The sequence below is a fragment of the Neltuma alba genome, unplaced genomic scaffold, assembly GCF_004799145.2.
Source record: "Neltuma alba isolate B1F8T4 unplaced genomic scaffold, ASM479914v2 tig00013207_pilon, whole genome shotgun sequence".
NCBI lineage: Eukaryota > Viridiplantae > Streptophyta > Magnoliopsida > Fabales > Fabaceae > Neltuma > Neltuma alba.
Genome location: NW_021637512.1, coordinates 193229 through 212504, shown reverse-complemented (window position 1 = coordinate 212504; position 19276 = coordinate 193229). Strand labels below are relative to the sequence as shown.

At 33.2% G+C, this 19276-nt stretch overlaps 2 protein-coding genes across 3 annotated transcripts; both read left to right on the top strand.

Moving 5' to 3' along the window:
• The first annotated feature begins 774 nt into the window (after nucleotides 1–774).
• Nucleotides 775–13217, top strand: LOC114735416 (lysM domain receptor-like kinase 3). 2 transcript variants are annotated; one of them, XM_028923111.1, is made up of 12 exons: nucleotides 775–786; nucleotides 5844–6675; nucleotides 7635–7712; nucleotides 8543–8848; nucleotides 9414–9559; nucleotides 9646–9735; nucleotides 9832–9937; nucleotides 10830–10981; nucleotides 11072–11169; nucleotides 11264–11411; nucleotides 12028–12135; nucleotides 12747–12911. In XM_028923111.1, exons 2-12 carry the CDS (start codon nucleotides 6075–6077, stop codon nucleotides 12909–12911), a joined length of 1998 nt encoding a protein of 665 aa, XP_028778944.1. In that variant the 5' UTR covers nucleotides 775–786; nucleotides 5844–6074. The 2 variants fall into 2 exon arrangements, with proteins under 2 accessions (XP_028778944.1, XP_028778945.1); XM_028923112.1 differs by lacking the exon at nucleotides 775–786 and having other exon boundaries at nucleotides 5570–6675; nucleotides 12747–13217.
• Nucleotides 13218–15569: 2352 nt separating this feature from the next.
• LOC114735441 (uncharacterized) lies at nucleotides 15570–17082 on the top strand. The gene is made up of 2 exons (XM_028923138.1): nucleotides 15570–16305; nucleotides 16390–17082. Exons 1-2 carry the CDS (start codon nucleotides 15570–15572, stop codon nucleotides 16614–16616), a joined length of 963 nt encoding a protein of 320 aa, XP_028778971.1. The 3' UTR covers nucleotides 16617–17082.
• Nucleotides 17083–19276: the final 2194 nt, after the last annotated feature.

Genomic DNA, 19276 nt, shown 5'->3' with positions numbered 1-19276 from the left:
ATTCGTTGACTAATTTGAGAATATTAATGAAATAAGTTAAGTCAGTTATTTGTAATAAATAGGTATTATTTTTCTTAAAATATCCTTGTTAATCAAGTATGTTGGCTATAACTGTCATTATTAAAAAGACCACCTTGGAACAAAATGCATAAATATGAGAGACAAAATAGATTAGGGTCTTATATTTATGATCAAAATAAAAATCAAATGAGATCTTATATTGAGGATCAGAGATAATAGTTTGCAAGTAAGACTCATTTATTTGTAAGTTAAAATGTATTTTCTAAAATTACTTTTATCACTTTTTTAGAAGTTATTCTCCAGAAACTAATTTAAATACCCTCTAAATCATTAGAAAGTTAGACTCGGTTATTAAGATTCTTCTTTAGGATATATTGTGAGACCAAAAGAAATAGGGATAAGAGAGAGTAAGAATCAACATTTCATAAATTAATTACTAATTATATAAACAAAAATTAATTACTAATTAACCCACAACCATCATATCCTTTCATGGAAAAAAAAGGAATTTTAAATTCATCATTTTAATTCAAATTAAATGAATTAATTTTAATTTTTAACTCTAACCAACAAGTATCTGGGAACCTCACTATTTTATGCTATCAGTGTCATGAAACAATTTCTTTAAGCATATCCAAGTTTGACTAATTGAATATCTGGATTTACCTATTTAGCAAGTTGGTTATATAATATGCGAAACTCATGTACTCCTCCGGTCCTTAATGTAAGGCCCATTTAACTAATTTGATTAGATTAAGAAAGTTAGTTAAATTAGTTAATTGTAAGAAATGTGACATGTTTTTCCTAAAATACCATAATCATCTTTCTTAATACCCCCTTGTTCTCTTTTACTTAATTATGGTTGAAGGAGTATCCATAAGGGTAATTTAGAGAATATTGATAAATATAAAAAATGGGTCTTATATTTAGGACCAAAACCAACTCAACAATTAGGTCCTATATTAAAGACCAGAGGAATATTACCCTTTTCAGGTGTCAAGGAGTAAGAGATTGACTTAATTTTAGAATCAAAAGATTTGAGAATACTGAAATAAGGACGAGGAATCTTGTTAATAGTTTGATATTTCTTGTTCCTTAATTAACAACTTGCTAATTACTAGTTCGCACGTAAGACTCATTTATTTATGATGGAAAAGAGAAAATTTACCTTGTTAAAGATACTATAACCCTCATGACTTGATATTGTGAAATGTGTTGATTTTGATATACTCCCCAGTTGTTGAGTTAGTTTTGATCTTAAATATAAGATTCATTTCTTATATTTATCAATTTTCTCTAAATTATCTTTATGGATACTTTATTAACCATGATCAAGTAGAAGAAGGAGAGAGGGTATTAAGAAAGATGATTATGGTGTTTTACGAAAAATGTGTCACATTTCTTATAATTAACTAACTTATCTAACTTTCTTAATCTAATCAAATTAGTTAAATGGGTCTTATATTAAGGACCGGAGGAGTAATATCATTCATTAATATAAAACTAGTTTTAACATTCAATTTGGTTCTAAATATAAGATCTCAATTCCTTTTGTTTCTTATATTTATCCACAATGCCTAAGGTAATCCTTGTAATAATTACATATGTTAAAAGTTTTATTAAATAACAGTTTTAGCTAATTTACATGATTAATAAAATTTTTTTAAAGAAGATAATATATATTTATCATAAATAACTAATTTTATTATTTTTTTTAATATTATTAACTATCAGAGGTAGTAATTGATTTCACTTTTTATTGTCCTCAAAGGTCATTCTCTCTTTTGTTTAATAGGACCAAACGACGGAATTGAGTAAAATATTAAGCTGAAATGATGAAGTTTTGCCTAATGTGGTTTATTAAAGTATGTTTTGGCGTTTGCTCCAGGCTTCTTGTCTCCTAAATATCTCCTTCTTTCTTTTATATAATATTTTAATTTAATATTCGCATTATTTATTTATTTTTATTTCATACTTGTCTTCTTGCCACGTGCGGTCCAACTCGCACACCCCAAGTCCCCGATTTTTCCTCCCCTCCCATACATCGCCTGCGTCACTCACCACGTTATTGCTCTCCTCCCGTCCAATCATTTTCACCTTACACTCCGTATAGTTCGCCACCTAAGAGTTCACTTCTCTCTTACGCTAAGCCACATGTACAGAATCAAGTCTCAACCTCTCTTAGTTCCCTGTCGGTTACGAGGGATGAGTCAAACAAGTAAAGGGTCAACGATTTTCGATCAGTTGCGCGGCGACTTTTCTTTTCTTTTATTATAATGACTAATTTTAATAAATTAAAAAATAAAATAAAATAGTTTTTTTATAATAAATAATTATTTTTTAAAATATATTTTAGTATTGGTTAAAACTTAAAACCATCATTATTAAAAAAATATTTTAAAAAATAAATAAATATAAGAAGTAAGATAGAATATGTTTTTATAATTAAAATCAAAATAAAAATTATACTCCTCCGATCCTTATTATAAGACCCCATTTGACTTTTTATTTGGTTCTAATTATAAGATTCCAATCCATTTTGTCTCTTATATTTATGCCTTTTTTTCCAAGATAATTCTTCTAATAATGATAGTTTTAGCCAATATATTTAATTAGCAAGGATATTTTAAGAATGACAACACTTATTTATATAAATAACCAACTTAACTTACTTTCTTAATATTCTCAAATAAGTTAATTAGGTCTTATAATTAGGACCGGAGGAATACTATTTTTTATCTTAATTATAAAATTTTATTTATAAATTATAAATAGAGTTTTATAATTACGACTTTATTCATACATTTTTGGCATTCGCTACCTTTTGTGGGACCCTATCCAAACTGATGTATTCGTCTTTTGCCAGCTTTATGCTACCTGTGCTTTCCTTTTTCCCTAACAACTTCAAGTTTCCCATAATACCCCTAGCAGGTCGTCTTGGAGATCAGACTCTTCCATTATTTAATGGGATAATGTCCATGAGCTGTTTCCTTCTTCATAATTCCCCCGCCCCAAAAAAATGCATGCTTCTTACCATATACAGTAATTATATTATGTGTAACTCTCATAATTTTGCTATGGCGTTATATCTTTTCACTTCAAATGGCACATGCCCTGTTTGGCATCACAATTAAAATCATCACTAAACACATTTTACGTAAATCAAAACAGAACTCTTCTCGCATATTTATCTTGTATTTTGTAAGTTATAATTAAAAAATTATTTATAAATTATTTCAAACACGCTTATAGTCTAGTGTTAAGACTAAGATCATTTCATATGCATTGTTTGATGGTAGCATTGGGTTAGATTTATCACTTTCATGTTAAGACCTCCTGGCTTGGTGGCATTGGCATTGAATGTGCCCTGTGTGGTACAAAAATAGGAGTTATATTCTCTGCTAGAAAATAGCTTGTAATAAAAAAAATAATTATTATTTGAACTTCATATTAGAATCGAAATGTTAATTAAAATCACACATATTAGATTTTTTTTTCCAAGTGGTCTCCCCCGGTATCCCAGGCCAATGCCATCTTTCAGGCTTTTCAACGGACCCAGACTAATCCAGAGCGGCACCTGTGAAGGATCCCCTAACGGATGGCTTGCCTATCACTTCACGCTGCTGCGTTCCCAAGCGGGATCGAACCCTTGACCTTGGTTAAGCTAGAACGAGCCCACAGCCAGTCGATCTAAGCGTTCGGTTCAAACATGTTAGATATTATTTGCATTAAGAAGACTTTTATTGCCCTCCCAAGTGCTGGTCTTTCCATTCAATAAACAGTTTGGCAGAGGAAAAAAAACTCCAGTCAAGTTTTTATATTTATTATGTCAAATTAAATTCCCTAATCTTATATATCATTTCTGTTTTATATGTATTTATAATTAAATATTATTAAATACTAATATTTTAAAAAGAGGACATATGTTCACATTTAATTAAGAAACTTGACATGATAAATATTAAAAGCTTGATCTAAGTATTGCTGTTTGGCAAAATTCTATATTATAGACCTCAATAATATTATTTGAATTTTTATCACTCTTTTTGAGTTTTGATATTTCATAATAAATCCCTCCAAACTCTTTTGTCTATGCAAATAACTTTTTCTTATTCATATGTACATATATTAATATTTAGAAAAGGGTTAATATAAATTTTGGTTCTTCAAATTTGATCTCATTTTGGTTTTAGTCTCTCAAGTTTTAAATCATAGATTTTGGTTCCTCAAGTTTTTTTTTCATTTAAAATATTAGTCTCTATAACTCAATAAAAACTAGGACCATTTTGCCCCTAAATGGAATCTAAACCTATGATTTGAAATTTGAAGGACTAAAACTAAAATGAGAGCAAATTTGAGGGATCAAAAATTGTATTAACTTTTTAGAAAACTTACAAGCGCATAATTTAAAGTTTAAGGAGTCACACACACACGTGTGTGTGTGTAAATATAATTGAGGAGGGTACATAATTGATGATTAAGATTTATCTGTGCATAGTTAAAGGGATTATTTGTATATAATTCAAAATTCAAGAGAATTTTGTCCAATTCAACCTAAATGAATAACAAATGTAATTAATATTTGGAGATTCGACACTTTATGTATATTTACCTTGCGCGGAAGGTTTGCTGCTGTACTCAAATTTCATCTAACTTTTAGATGATTAATATGACGTTTTACGTCAAAGCATTGAAGTATTAAGAAATGAATAAAACTTTCGATTTAATAAAACATGATTCAATTTTTGAACAACTTCCAATAATTTTTTAACAACTTTTGTTCAAATTCTACACTTTTTCTAGAGGATTTACTCGACTCTCGTCCATTATTAGTACTGATTTTAAACTTATAGTTCTATAAAATATACATATTTTTCTTAAATAAAGACTTGTTTAATTTGCATGTAATTTACTGATATTAATGATGAAAACAGATAAAACATTTTAAACGACTATTAACATAATTTGAAAGTCACTTGATGTTACTTAATTCATATAATATTTTTATAATTATTTAATATAATCTTTAATCCTTCAAATTTACATAAATTGTGGTTTTGGTTTTTGAAGTTTTAAATAATGAGTTTTGATTTTTTAGGGATAATATGATTCAGGTTTTTATTAAATTATATTAACTAATATTTTAGACGAAAAAAACATGAATGATTAAAATTTATTATTTGAAATTTAAAAAACCAAAATTAAGATGAAAGTAAATTTAATATACTAAAAATTATATTAACTTTTTTTATAATATACTGATGATGAAAATATAATTTAGTAATCTCATAACTTTTGATTCAGAAATACGTCTCATTTAGCTTCCTCGACATTTTGGACGATTTTATTTTTATCTATAAATTAATTAATATTAAATCATTCTCGTAGCGCGGCTGATGCATTGATCCTTGTACGGTGCCAAGGGTGAAGCAGTAAAAATATTCGACCTCGACCAAGGATCTCCATTTCTCCAGGTGGGGTGGTCTCTGAAAGTGCTCTCCCTCATCGTGCAGGTCGCTTTCTTCTCTTTCTACTGTTTTCTCCAGCAAGCGGTTCGCCAGTGTCACTCCGTGAAAACCACAATATTAAACTAATAAAATCAAGTAATGCTCTGTTTCTTCTCGTCTCCTCATCCTCATTACTTCACTCTTCTTTCGTTCAATGCCCCTTCATACATTATTCATTTCCTTGGTTCACTCTTCACCAACTTCCCATTCCATCTCCAGATATTCACCTCTAGTTATCTTTCTTAACTTGAGCTTTCAGACTTTTGATTCATTTCTCTTGTGTTTTATTTACTATTTTGTCATCTTTCATCAAAGTTTTGAGGTACAGGGGCACAATAAATTTTCAGAACTGGAGTTCCAAGTCTGTCTCCCTTTAAATGGTTTCTTAACTTGAATCCTTGTTAGTTGTGCAATTTATCTTCCTTTTTTTTGGATCGAGTTTATTTTTTCTTGGTTCATCTGTTTTCTGGGATCCTCTCAGCTCAACTTTGCTTCCCCCAAGTCTGGACCCTGAATATCCTAGCTTCGTAATTCAAGCTCAAAGAAATGAACTTTGTACGGAGCCCCCATTTTAAGGTTCTTTACTTTCTTCTCTTTCTGCTTCATCTTCATTCCCTGTGCTCCTACCCGACCCCCATGAGCTGTACGGACACAACCCGGGTGTGTACTACTTTCTTGGCCTTCAAACCTCAACCAAAGCAGACGCTAGCAGTTATACAGAGTATGTTCGATGTACTGCCTGGTGATATTACTGTGGAAGGCAATGGCTGGGATTATGTGCTCATCAGGAAGAACTGTTCTTGTGCTTATGGCATCAAGAAGTATGTATCCAACACTACTTTCACTGTGAAATCCAATGAAGGGTTTGTGCATGATTTGGTGATGGATGCCTATGATGGGCTTGCTATCTTGCCCAACACCACCAGGAGGGCCAAAAACGGCGCCGTCATATCACTGAGGTTGTTTTGTGGGTGTTCTAGTGGATTGTGGAACTATTTGTTGAGTTATGTCATGAGAGATGGCGATAGTGTTGAATCTTTGGCGAGTCGATTCGGGGTTAGTATGGATAATATCGAGACGGTGAATGGTATTACTAATCCAGATAATGTCACGGTGGGATCTCTTTATTATATACCTCTGGATTCGGGTTAGTGCCTACAATCTTTTTGTAATCTACATTGGTGTCTATGGGTTTGTATGCACCTATATGTTTGGGAGCGATGTTTTGTTACATTCAATTTTGGTTCTAATTTGCGTTATGCAGTTGCGTCTTGATTATTTCGCAATAACTGGGTAAGAAGGGAGAATTGGAGTGTGTCTGATGGTGTAATGTGGCGGCTTAATAGTTGGGAACTAGTGATTGAGTGCTTCAAAGTAATCTCAAAGCTATTTTTTCAGTTAAGCTAAACATATTTGTACTATGCTAGCGCCTAACGTTTTGGTCTTTGTCAGTTTTATGGATTTTGTTAAAGACATACAACTGTGAGGAAGCGAACATGGATTTAAGAAAAAACCAAGTTATGGTACTTTTCTGTTAAAATGACCACCGCCGACCTCAAGCAGTTGCAGCTAGAGAAATCTTTTCTTTTTCATGACACGGGTGGCAGCGTGTAATGTTCCGAGAAACTCCTGCCTGACAAGGCAGGTACTTCACATCAAAAGCTAGAACAAGTTGGAATCTGACATTGACTATAATTCGTGCGGGTTGTCATGAAAAGAAACTATTTCAGAGGTAGCAAAGGTGGAAATGTGAGGAATTCGGTGATTTCTGTCTATAAATGATTAAAAGCCTAGATTTGTTTTGCTTCTCTTTATCAATAGGGCCTGTTCTGTTGCCTAATTGCCTATAGCTGTGTGAGGGAGTAATGGACTACTATTTGGAACTGTAAAAATTGAACACTTCGCAGTTTTACTGGACTTATCATAGAAGCAGCTCAGTTAGTTAACTTTACTTGAATGTATCGGTTCAGTGTTTAAGATGTATTGAATTTTTTTGCATTCCCTAGTTCTTATAGAGAGGAGAATGGTCATTCTGATTGTATATTGTAAACATTACCATATTACGCATGCCATGATCCTGATTTATATTATTTAACTGTATTGCAGCTCCTGGGGAGCCATATCCTTTGAAGAATGATACTCCTCCAGCACCTGTTCCTGCCCCATCTGCTGACAATTTTTTAGGTACAGAACAATATATCTATAAAAAGGAAAGAAGATCAGTATTATTTTATTTATTTTTTCTAATTTGGTTTAGCGAATTATTTTTGGCATCTCTACCTATGTACAAATTAATTGAGGTTATAGTTTTGTTTTCTAAATTTTAGCATTCAACCTGTAAACTGATGCTTTTAATTGAAGCTGATCTAGTAGATGTCTGTATAGGCCGTTTAGCACATGGAATAAGACCTAAAGGAAAAAAAAAATTATGAACAATGTAATTTTACAGATGATAAATGTGTTTTATGCCTCTGAATAGGAAAATATTAAAACAAAAGAAAAAATGCTGTTAGTATTCAATGATGATATTTGGGGTATTATAAATATTAAATATGAATGGCCTTGGACTACGCCTCAGATGGCGTAGGGTTGTTGAGATGCCATATATCTTGACCAGAATACTATCAAGCAAATTGAAAGTTGAAAAGTTGGAAAAATGAAGATATATATTTATGCTAACGACAGTTTGGTGATTCCTTGACAAGTGGGATTTTGGTACCATTTAAACACGCGGCTAGTTAAATAATTAATGTAGCAAGTGAGATTTTGGTAGATTCTACATTAGGTGACTGATCATTGTTTATGATAAATTGAATTGATAGAAATGAGTTAAAAGTTTTTCACCTCTCTTGGCGTTCATCCATTGGTCGTTCTTACTTTTCTTTTGGCTTTTAAATCCATTGATTTTATTTTTCTTTCAGTATTCACTTCCTATAATTGTTGAGCTAAGCAGCAAACAGTGAATTTACTTGCACAGTGATTGAATACTTATGTGCTAACTTTTCTTTTGGCAGCTAACCAAGTTGATAATAAGTCTCATGTACCATACAAATGGATCCTTGGTGGTTTAGGGGTTGTTCTTGCTCTCATCATACTAAGCATAATTCTTTGTGTTTCCCTGCGATCATCACATTGTTTCAATGAAGCCGCAAGAAGTCATGCAAAAGACACTGAGCCCAAGACACTTCATAAGTTTCATATTCTTCGGAATTCAAGTTTTTGTTGTGGTTCAGGAAGGTACATTAGTGAAAAGTCTGTAGACCAGAAGCAAAGTGATGGTGAACCTAGCAACGTCCAGATCACCATCCCCAAAGTTCCAAGTAATCAACCTATCCATCAAACTCATGTGCATATAACTTCAGCCTAAAGTTCTTATGTCTTGCATATGTTATTTCGAGGTGGAAGGTGCTATTCTGATGGCAAGCAAGCAAGAAGTAGTGTATATATAAAATGAAAAAGAAAAAAAATATGATGAATGATAACGCCCTTTTATCTAGAATCAAGGATTTTGGTTATGCAATTATGTATCAATGTCTAGGAGCAATTCTGGCACAACATTTTGATCTTAAACTTTTCAGTTAAGTGGGAAAAGAGGAGCGGGTTTCATCTACTCCTGATGCCAGTCTGTACTTTGTATTCAGAATGCATCAAATGATTGATGGATATTGCACTGGATGATTGATGATGGTCATGTAATTCTGTTTCAAATTAATTAGAGGGGCATGGATTTGTACCTTTTATTCATATATGAGGAACACTTACACTTTAAGAAGTTTATGAAAGTCTATTCATATCAGGATGCTGTATAGCTTGTAATTTCTTCCATCATACCTTGCTCTTTAAAATTGGAATTCATGCATAATAAGCCTTCCTGTGTTTTTCCAGCCCTAGGGACTGATGTATTTGACATGGATAAGCCTGTGGTTTTCACATATGAAGAGATTTTCTCATCAACTGATTGCTTCTCTGATTCAAATCTACTTGGCCATGGTACCTATGGTTCTGTTTATTATGGCCTGCTTCGAGACCAGGTTTGTGGCTGTCTTCCTTTAGCATGTAATAGTATGAAGCAAGTATTATTTCTATACCTTTACGAACATGCAGTAAATCATTGTAGGAAGTTGCTATAAAAAGGATGACGGCTACAAAAACTAAAGAATTTATGTCTGAGATGAAAGTCTTGTGCAAGGTTCATCATGCAAATCTGGTAATTTCTTTGTCGAAAAATATATCAAATGATTTGATTTTGGAGAAATCGATTTAAGGATTTCAAAAGTTTGAGTCCCTTTTTTATTTTGTCAAGGTAGAATTGATCGGCTATGCAGCTAGCCATGATGAACTTTTCCTTATTTATGAATATGCACTGAAGGGATCACTCAAAAGCCATTTACATGATCCTCAGAACAAGGGTAAGATTACTTTTCATGCTTTGTTTTGTGAAATTAGTCAAAGGCATATGTTTGGACTTGCAGCTTGTGAATTCCTATTCTTTGTGTAGCTTATTGTGATTTATTTGCATGTGGTGATATTAATGAAAAAATTGAAGGGACAATATTTGCACTGTTGTTCTACTTAGCCACATTTTTAGCTTAGGGGGGAAAAATGCTACTATGGTTGTTAGTCTCAAAGACTGTGTGTCGATCATGTTACTTTGATAATTGGAAATGGTATTTGGGTTCACCAAACAGGAAAATAAACGTTAGTGTTGCCACCTCGTAGATTGGGTCTTGCATTGTAACCTTCTGATATTTTATATCTTAATGCATATTGGCTCCTTCTGGGTCATATTCCAATTACTCAGGATCAAGGAATACTCTAATGTCAGATGATTTGACCTTCTACTGTCTTTAGATCACTTGGATAGTTGTAATCTGTGAATTAAAGTACACTAGCTGCATGGATGGTTGATGGCGTGTCATGTTTTGTTACCATGCTACAAGTAATTTTGTCATCATTTCATATATTTTCAGCACCTTAAGTTTGGGATATCAGAACCTGTCATTTAGTTGCATCTCTATTTATTATAAAAGATTTATGGGAAGTCATACCTTTCATAAGCCATGAGTAGTATGACTCAGTGTAACAAAAAATGATTTTGCAGCCAGCGTCTGTGTCATTAAGGCAATTTTTACGGACTGAAATACTTGAATAAAATTTTTAATGGAAGTCAACAATGCAAAGGCTTTCTACAATGTTAAAAGTTGAGGTTTGAGTGGTTAGAATTGTCTGTTTCGTGTGGTGCATAGCATGAACAAACTCTGCATAGAGTTTATAACCTTGTTTGATTTCCCCTGCTTACAGGTCATTCCTCTCTTTCTTGGATCATGAGGGTCCAGATTGCACTTGATGCTGCTAGGGGCCTTGAATACATACATGAGCACACCAAAACCCATTACATCCATCGAGATATCAAAACAAGCAACATTTTACTAGATGCTTCTTTCAGAGCAAAGGTAACAATAAATTTAAATATTGTTGAATCATTTCTAACTATTTTGTGCACTTTTTGTTTCGGCTAATGTGTCCTTTCTTTCTTTATCTAGATTTCAGATTTTGGGCTAGCAAAACTTGTTGGGACAACAAATGAAGGTGAAATTGCTACCACCAGAGTAATTGGTACATATGGTTATCTTGCTCCTGAGTAAGTGATGTCCATCAATTTTTTTCCAGTTCATTCTTCTGGGAAAAAAGAAGATTAAAAAATTATATGTTTATTTATTTCCTTCGTTTGGCAGATACTTGAGCGATGGCCTTGCGACATCCAAAAGTGATGTCTATGCATTTGGTGTTGTTCTCTTTGAGATCATATCTGGGAGGGAGGCCATCATTCGAACAGAAGGCACAATGACAAAAAATCCAGAAAGACGTTCATTGGCATCTATTGTAAGTTAGGGTTATGTGACATGAATTTAAATACAACGGCACGTGTGGCGCAGTTCAGTATGCTTATACTTCTACATTGCTTCAAAGTAAAATGTTGCAAGAGCTTGTCTTGCTTTAGTAACTATTGTGATGATTTTGCTGCATCAGCACTGATGTCACAAAATTCACAATGATGACAGGCTGGTATGGCTTGATTTTGGGATAGTTATATTTGTAGTGCAATTATACCCGCTAAGATATGTTGTTGACATTGCAATTCTAAAAATTGAACAAACATGTATAATATGATTTATCATCATGTAATAATTGTAACAAACTGTTCATGTCAACTTGTTCAGATTATCAGGTTGTGTTGTTGTATGATGAACATACAAATCATGGAGGGCAGTGTGTTAAATTGACTATATTTGTGCCATGTGTCAATAACCTTTGTAAGAGAAAACTGTGTGATAGATTGCATTGTGCCATGTCCTGACATATCTCATCTGGAATGTGATAATTTCAGTTTCAGTGCAATATATCTTTGACTGATTTAATCTATGATTGCATATCCCTGTGCTCGATGGTTGCAACTGTTATCTGGGGCATTGCACTAACATCCATCACTAAATTGCAGATGCTGGCAACCCTTAGAAACACACCCGGTTCCTTGAGCATGTCAAATATGAGAGATTATATTGATCCCAACATGATGGATCTTTATCCTCATGATTGTGTATACAAGGTAAGTTTCTCCATTTCCTCCTATATTTGCCTATTGTTGGAAGAACGAGCGTAGCCTAATTGCTACTTGCTACATTCGTTGCTGATTTCTCATGTGATCAATATTGTCAATGCTGAAAAACCAACTTCCTGTGTTCTGAAATCGCTTTTTGGTCTTAAATATAAAAATTACTTAGAGGTTGGATTTGGCCTTAAATATAAGACATCAATCCATTTTGTCTCTCAAATTTATAATTTTTTCCCAAAATAAACTTATTGATTATTCATATTAAAAGGTTCCAATCAAGGGGTAGTTCTGCGTATAATTAAAGATGATAGCCTAGGAAAGTTGACACATTTGTTACAAATATTCAGCTTAACTGATTTCCTTAATATGACCAAATTAATTATCTAGTTTTTATATTAAAGACTGAAAGGTAGTATTTGCTATCAGATTCTTAAATTAAAACATGATGAAAGAAGATTTTTTTGAATTATCCAATTGCATGGTAGTCTGATGGAAGACACTTGAAAACTTGGGCTGTGTCCTGAAAGAAATTCCGTTGATGTTTGACTGTAGTGTGACCCGATCTTCATTTGTTCCTTTTGTGTTTTCTGATTTTTGATGCATAGATGGCGATGCTGGCGAAGCAATGTGTGGACGACGATCCCATCTTGCGGCCTGATATGAAACAAGTTGTGATTTCCCTCTCACAGATTCTCTTGTCTTCTATTGAGTGGGAAGCAACTCTTGCCGGGAACAGCCAGGTTTTCAGTGGGCTTGTGCAGGGAAGATAGATAAAGAGCAAGATCTGTTTCATTCACTGCATTCAACACGATTCTTTTTCCATTATCCTGATTTTTACCTTTCTTAGGTTTGATAGTTTTGTATTCATAGGAACATAGACTTGTCCAAGAACTGGTGGGTTAATATCTCTCTTTTGCCATTTGTTTGAGTTGTTTCAAAGTACCAATCTTCATTTTGTTAAAAGTGCAATTTAGTGTGTAGAAAATTTTGGACCTGAGTTAGAATATGTGGTGATGGAGCTGGGTAAGGATTTTGCAGTTCTGTAATTTGCATTGATATATTCTCAAATTGATTCATTGCTTTCTTCTTGTACTAACATTTTTGGAAAGGCATTTCAGAAGGGAATTTCAGCAAAATGCGTTGTTGACTTCTATCTTTACCTATGTTTTAAAACTTCTTATTATGAAATTAGCTTATTTGCATTTTACAAATTAAACTTAAAAATATCTCTTGATATTAGAAAATAAACTCAGTTCATAGGCAATTTTAAAAAGAACTTAAAAGAACTTACAACTTAAAGCTTAAGAAAGATTCAAGGGAAATGTTGTTCACGGTTTATGGATAATGAAATTTTTATACATTTTATATCATATATGGGTTTTAGTTATATTGAAATATTTCTAAAAATGTAAACAGATTGAAAATGACAGGAGATGGATTCCACATAATTCGAAGCCTAACATTATCTATTTATTTATCTTCCCTATAAATCCTCTTTTGTTTTCAAGGTAATTAAAAAACCATAACTTTTACGTGAAAAATGAGGTCCTTTTTTTTTTTTTTTTGGGTTTTCAATTGCATTGGGCGAGCTAAGGCTTTTTTGGGGGGAAAATACTATCACTCATGTTTGTACTAAGCAGGGAACAAAACCATCATTTTGTAGTGAAATCAAGCAAACAAGAGATCAAGATTATGATTGATTTTAAAAAAAATCTGTTTGAATTGTACTCATGACTTAACAAGGATTATTTTTTGGGTTAAGATGTAAACTTGTTTTAAAAGTTTTCACTTAGAAATTTTGGATATTCGAAAAATTTTTTTGAGAGCAAATTTATTTTGAAAATTTGAAATAAGAAATATTACTTATTATCACTGAAAGTGTTAACTATCAGCATCACTTTTTTGATAGTAAGAGGTAATATTATTATGATTTTAAATTTTCGAAACACATTTACTTTAAAAATTTTTTTTGAATACCTAAAGCTTCTAAATGAAAACTTTTGAATCAAATTTACATCTGAACATTTTTTTTCCCCTTCTAATGATTATTTGATATGAATTACCAAGCCTCTGGCCCGTTCGATCCTGTTCCTAAAACGCCATGTCGTTTGCTTACAGACTCCAAATTAAACGGCTAACATGGGAAGTGGGAATTGAAAATAGCCTCACTTCTTGAAATTGCACAGGAGAAGCCCGCCTCTCCAAATCCGACAATAAATTCAAAAATCCTCGACGGAGCGAAGTCGCGGGGAGAGAGAGAGAGATGCCTCTGAATGAAGTGAACGTGAAGTCGGAGAGGAAGCCGCTCAGGAATGTAACAAACAACTATGGTCGGCGATCCTTCAAATCTGCGAACGTGAAGACGGTATCTCAGAAGCAAAAGGAAGAGACTGCTAAAGAAGAGAAAGAAGATGACGACGTGCTCGATCGCATTCTTCTTGTTCAGTCCGATATTTCGTCTATTCTTCATCAGGTGTCTGTTCAATCCAATTGTAGTTTTTTAGTTGGTTCTCTAGATTTACAAGCGGTCAGAAATAAATTTCCGTCGTTTTTGAAGCAACCAAGTCATTAGGACTTATGGTGGCTTTGTTTACTGCAATTCTAGGGCAACGTAATATTACTTAGTTGACCTAGTTTGACGGATATGAAGTTTTCATGTTGAGAAGAGAACATAGGCATGTTTCTAGTTGGAATTTTCGGTTATAGAGAAATACTTTTTTAATTTTGGATTTCATTTTCTTCCTAGCCGACTACTCTTATTACACTCCTATTACAACAGCCACTTGAATAGAGTATATATTGAAACAGACTGGCTAGCTTGCTTTTTTTGGGTGACGCTAGCTAGCTTGCTTTGTTATCCAAAATTTTCTATTTGTCCAACCAGATGGATACTAGATTCGTTTGTTGAATATGTGGTTTCAAGGTTTTATACTATGGGCTAAGAATTTTGCCTTTATTTTATTTCAATAAGAATTTTCAGAAGTGCAGGAAAATTTCTTTATGAATTAATGAATTGAATGGCAGATTGATGAGCTTGTCGCCCAAGCATTTAGACTCGAGACCACGGGCAAAGAGGGGAGAAAAGAGATTGAATCTTTCTCGCATGTGTTGTCTGACATGCTATCATCCTTAAAGGTCAATGCTCTATATTCGTTTCATGCTTGAGTAGTCCGTTTTCACTACTTATTGATGAGTGTTTTTTCTGATTACAGCCATGGGAGGCCAGGTTCCAGATGGCACTATCTACGACCTTCGAAGAGTCTGAAAGTCAGCCTCAACAGGTTTTGGCTAAAAATCCAGTGTCTAACGAGGTCAGAGATGAAAGTAAAGTCAGTGACAGTCCTGGGGAGGCCAGGTTGGACTTTCTGGTTTCTCCATCTCCTCTCGTATCCTGGCGGGCTAACTGTACCATTGAGAGAGGTAGACAAATGTTTATGCTCACGCCACTTCCTATATCAAAAGCATTATCATGCAAACGTCAGGAGCCACCTAAATCGGAGTTCAATAGGTTATCTTCCTCTACTTATGCTTGTGGGACATCAAATATTTTTGCCTTATCTGGAGATATACCTGACTGCTCGTTTGATGCTGCTGTGGCGAAGCCAACTCCACTCAAACCTTCTGCTCCTGTTGCGATTCAAGAGGCGAACGCTCAAGAAAATGGATTTATTTCTTCTCCGCTTTTTCCTAAAAGAGAAAGCTCCATGCTTGTTATGACACCATGCTTAAAAATGTCACCCCCTAAATCTTGTGTTTTGCTTGAACCCATATCTGAAATCTGTCATCCAGGCAAAGACAATGACAAGGTACGCAAATCCACTCCGTTTCCTGTTGGGATTCATTACAGCGATTCAGAAACTCCTGATTCTTCTGGTGGTGAAGCTTCAAAAGATCTGGCATTGAAGTATCTGGAGCTATTAGGGATACAACATATTTCTAAATCTGCAGCTGGAAAGAAAACAACAGAAGCATCCCCAGATTGGTTTATGTCGCCTCCTAAAACTTGTGTTTTGCTGGAGCCACCTGATGAGAAGCCGTTTGGTTTGGTAAAGGCTGAAAAAGGTTTACAGATGACAGATGCTGTTATTACTAATAAAGAAACTAACAAATTGAAAGACAATGTTTTCGAAGACCATGGTCAAACCAAAAAATCTTGTAACAAAGGTAGTACTTGATCTTCCACTGTTCACACCTTCTGACTTTCTGGGTTGACATGATTTTGGCTTATTTATGTGTTTATTTGTGTAGAACACATTGGTGGCAACTTATCCTCTGTGGAGAGCACTATGTGGCTTGAGCCTGAAAGCTCGTTTCGAGCTGGGAAATGCCCTGGTGAGAATACACTGAAGAAAGAATTGTGGACAAAATTTGAAGCAGCATCTACCAAGGGGCTTCTGAGTAAAACCCCCACAGTCAGCAATATTACTCAAAAAGGATTTCTGGATCTCCTGGAAGAAGCTTCTTGTGAAGATTAAGCACGCTACTAAGATCAATATCTCAGCAAGCAAATAGATTTTTCCCTCATTTGGAATTTGGAAACGAAATTTTTGGCTGTACAGCTCATGTTGTAAGGTTTGGGGCAAAGAGGCCTACTGGCCCTGTGCATTGTGTCTTAATCCCCCACCTAGAAGATAATTTTGCCAGGGGGATGCAGGACACTTGATGTAAGCTGTGTTCTTGTGCTGGTTTTTGTTCCTTCCCTGTTGATGTCAAGAAGAAAGGAATGGAACTATGGGAAGTGTCATCCGTGGAATCTAATGTTGGCCATATCATTAGGCACTTATCTTAAGAATATGAGATGCACTCAACAAGATGCGTCGAACCATGATAGGTGCGATCGTTTGTTTGTCGGATTCGAAATGAAAGCAATGGATGCAGGAAGAATCACACTAATTTCAGTTACTTGAATTATTTTCTATTGTATCTATACAATATGCTATATGTCCATATAACAAACAAATAATAGTTTCAGTGCAAGACGAGCGATCACCTTACTATTTTTCATGGTAATACACATATATTATATTCTTGGATAATTATAAAATTTAACATGTTACTCCCTTCGTTCCTTATTATAAGAGACATTTGATGCTTATAGTATGTTCCTAAATATAAGAGACACTTAAAAGTTGTTTCTATTTTTTTGTGTTGATTTTCTATTTTACCCATATTTATTGTCTTCAACTCATACTCTTTCTCCTTTCCACTTCTCTTTCTTTTAAGAATTTACTATTGTTTTCTCTCATACTCTCTCTCCTTATTAATAAGGGCATTTTTGGAAAAAAAGTTATACTTTTTACATATTAATTATTCTTAATTAATTTTAACTGTTTTTTTAATCAACGTAATTCAGTTATTTGTCTCTTATAATAAGGGATGGAGGGAGTACATTATACTACTTTCAATTTTAATTATAAAAGCTAGTTGACTAATTTAAAGAGATTAAGAAAGTAAGCCGAGTTAGTTATTTGTCTTGTTTTTTCTAAAATATCTTTACTAATTAAGTGTATTGACTAGAATTATCATTGTTAGAAGGATTATTTTGAAAAAAAAATATAAATATAAGAGGCAAAATGGATGGGATTTTATATTTAGGATTAAAATAAAAGTTAAACAGGATTTTATATTAAAGATAGGAGGTAGTAATAAACTTTAGTAAGTTTTTATATCACCCCTACCTGCTTTATAAATAGAGGAATTGAAGTGACCACTTCCTATTTCTAACAAGGAAGCCAATCCGACGTCTGCTTATTTTGCAACACTTTTTTATATGTATATGGATAGATAGATAGATAAATATATAAATATTTATATTTTTACTACTTTGATAGTGACGACAACTAATAATCAACTTAACTATTAACCATGCGGATAAAAATTATAGTGTGCGTTAAAATTGTTTTATTAATTCTTTTTCATAACTAACTTTTAGTTTCATAATAATTACTCCTCTGATTCTTAATATAAGACTCATTTAACTAATTTGATTAGATTAAGGAAGTTAGGTAAATTAGTTAATTATAAAATATATGATATGTTTTTCCTAAAACACCATAATCATCTTTCTTAATATCTCATCTTCCTGTTCTATTTGATTATGGTTGAGGGAGTATCTATATGGGTAATTTAGAGAAAAATAATAAATATAAGAAATGTGTCTTATATTTAGGATCAAAACCAATTCAACAATTAGGTCCTAAGGACTGGAGGAATATAATCTTTATGTCTCTTTGAACTTGAAAATAGAGTGAGGGGAGAAAATCGAGGGATGTGATTTTTCTTCCTTATATTTTTCTCAATAGAAGAAAATAGATGAGAAAAAAGTGATTAATTTCATATAGATTATATTTATTATAAATACTCTTTTATATCATTTTTTTAAAAGAAGTTCAAAATTATGGTCCAGCAGTTCAACTATGAACAACTCAATTTTTAAAATACAAAATCCAAAATTGAGAATGATATTTTCATTAATTTAACTTAGCTTTTATATGCAGGTGTTTGTGAGTTGTACAACTTTCTCGATCAAAATCAACATATTTTCCCCAAAAAAAAAAAAAAGAATCAGAGTCCTTTGAATTTTATCCTGTAACTAAAAATCATACATGTTGGAAGAAATGGAAACTTCTTGCATTCTAACTCTCAAAAGGAATGCCCTTATCAAATAAAAAAAATCACACGTTATTATCTTGATTATTTTTACTAATAATAATAATTAATTAAAAAAGCGGGGATAAAACTAGCCAGTGATCTAGCATGCGCATCAACGTCAAAACATTCCATGCAAAATGCAATTATTGTAAATTGTCTTGTACTCATGTTTTTCCCCCCTCAAGACTTTCAATTGCTGATCTTGTAAATGGTGTGTTTAATAAAGCGTCGAATAAGGATATCCTCTGGCAGATTTTTACGTCATATGAAAAGCTGCAGTTTAGAGCTGAACTCAGAAATCAGAAATCAGAAATCTAAAAGGCCTGTTCTACCATTTACAGAACCTTCAATGACATTAAATAACAAGGTTCACTCAACAACGATGGGGACTGTTACAGAGAAGAAATATCAATAATCAATAGAGAAACTATACTTATGAGGAGCTAAATATGGAAATTTAATCTCCCAGTTACCAGTTGCCTCC

Excerpts from the sequence above, each read along its gene's own strand:
- LOC114735416 (XM_028923112.1), top strand. The coding sequence starts at position 6,075 with ATGAACTTTGTACGGAGCCCCCATTTTAAGGTTCTTTACTTTCTTCTC. Across the intron at positions 8,849-9,413 it reads CACCATCCCCAAAGTTCCAA|CCCTAGGGACTGATGTATTT; the intron begins GTAATCAACCTA and ends GTGTTTTTCCAG. Across the intron at positions 12,136-12,746 it reads CTCATGATTGTGTATACAAG|ATGGCGATGCTGGCGAAGCA; the intron begins GTAAGTTTCTCC and ends TTTGATGCATAG.
- LOC114735441 (XM_028923138.1), top strand. The coding sequence starts at position 15,570 with ATGTTTATGCTCACGCCACTTCCTATATCAAAAGCATTATCATGCAAA. Across the intron at positions 16,306-16,389 it reads CAAAAAATCTTGTAACAAAG|AACACATTGGTGGCAACTTA; the intron begins GTAGTACTTGAT and ends TTATTTGTGTAG.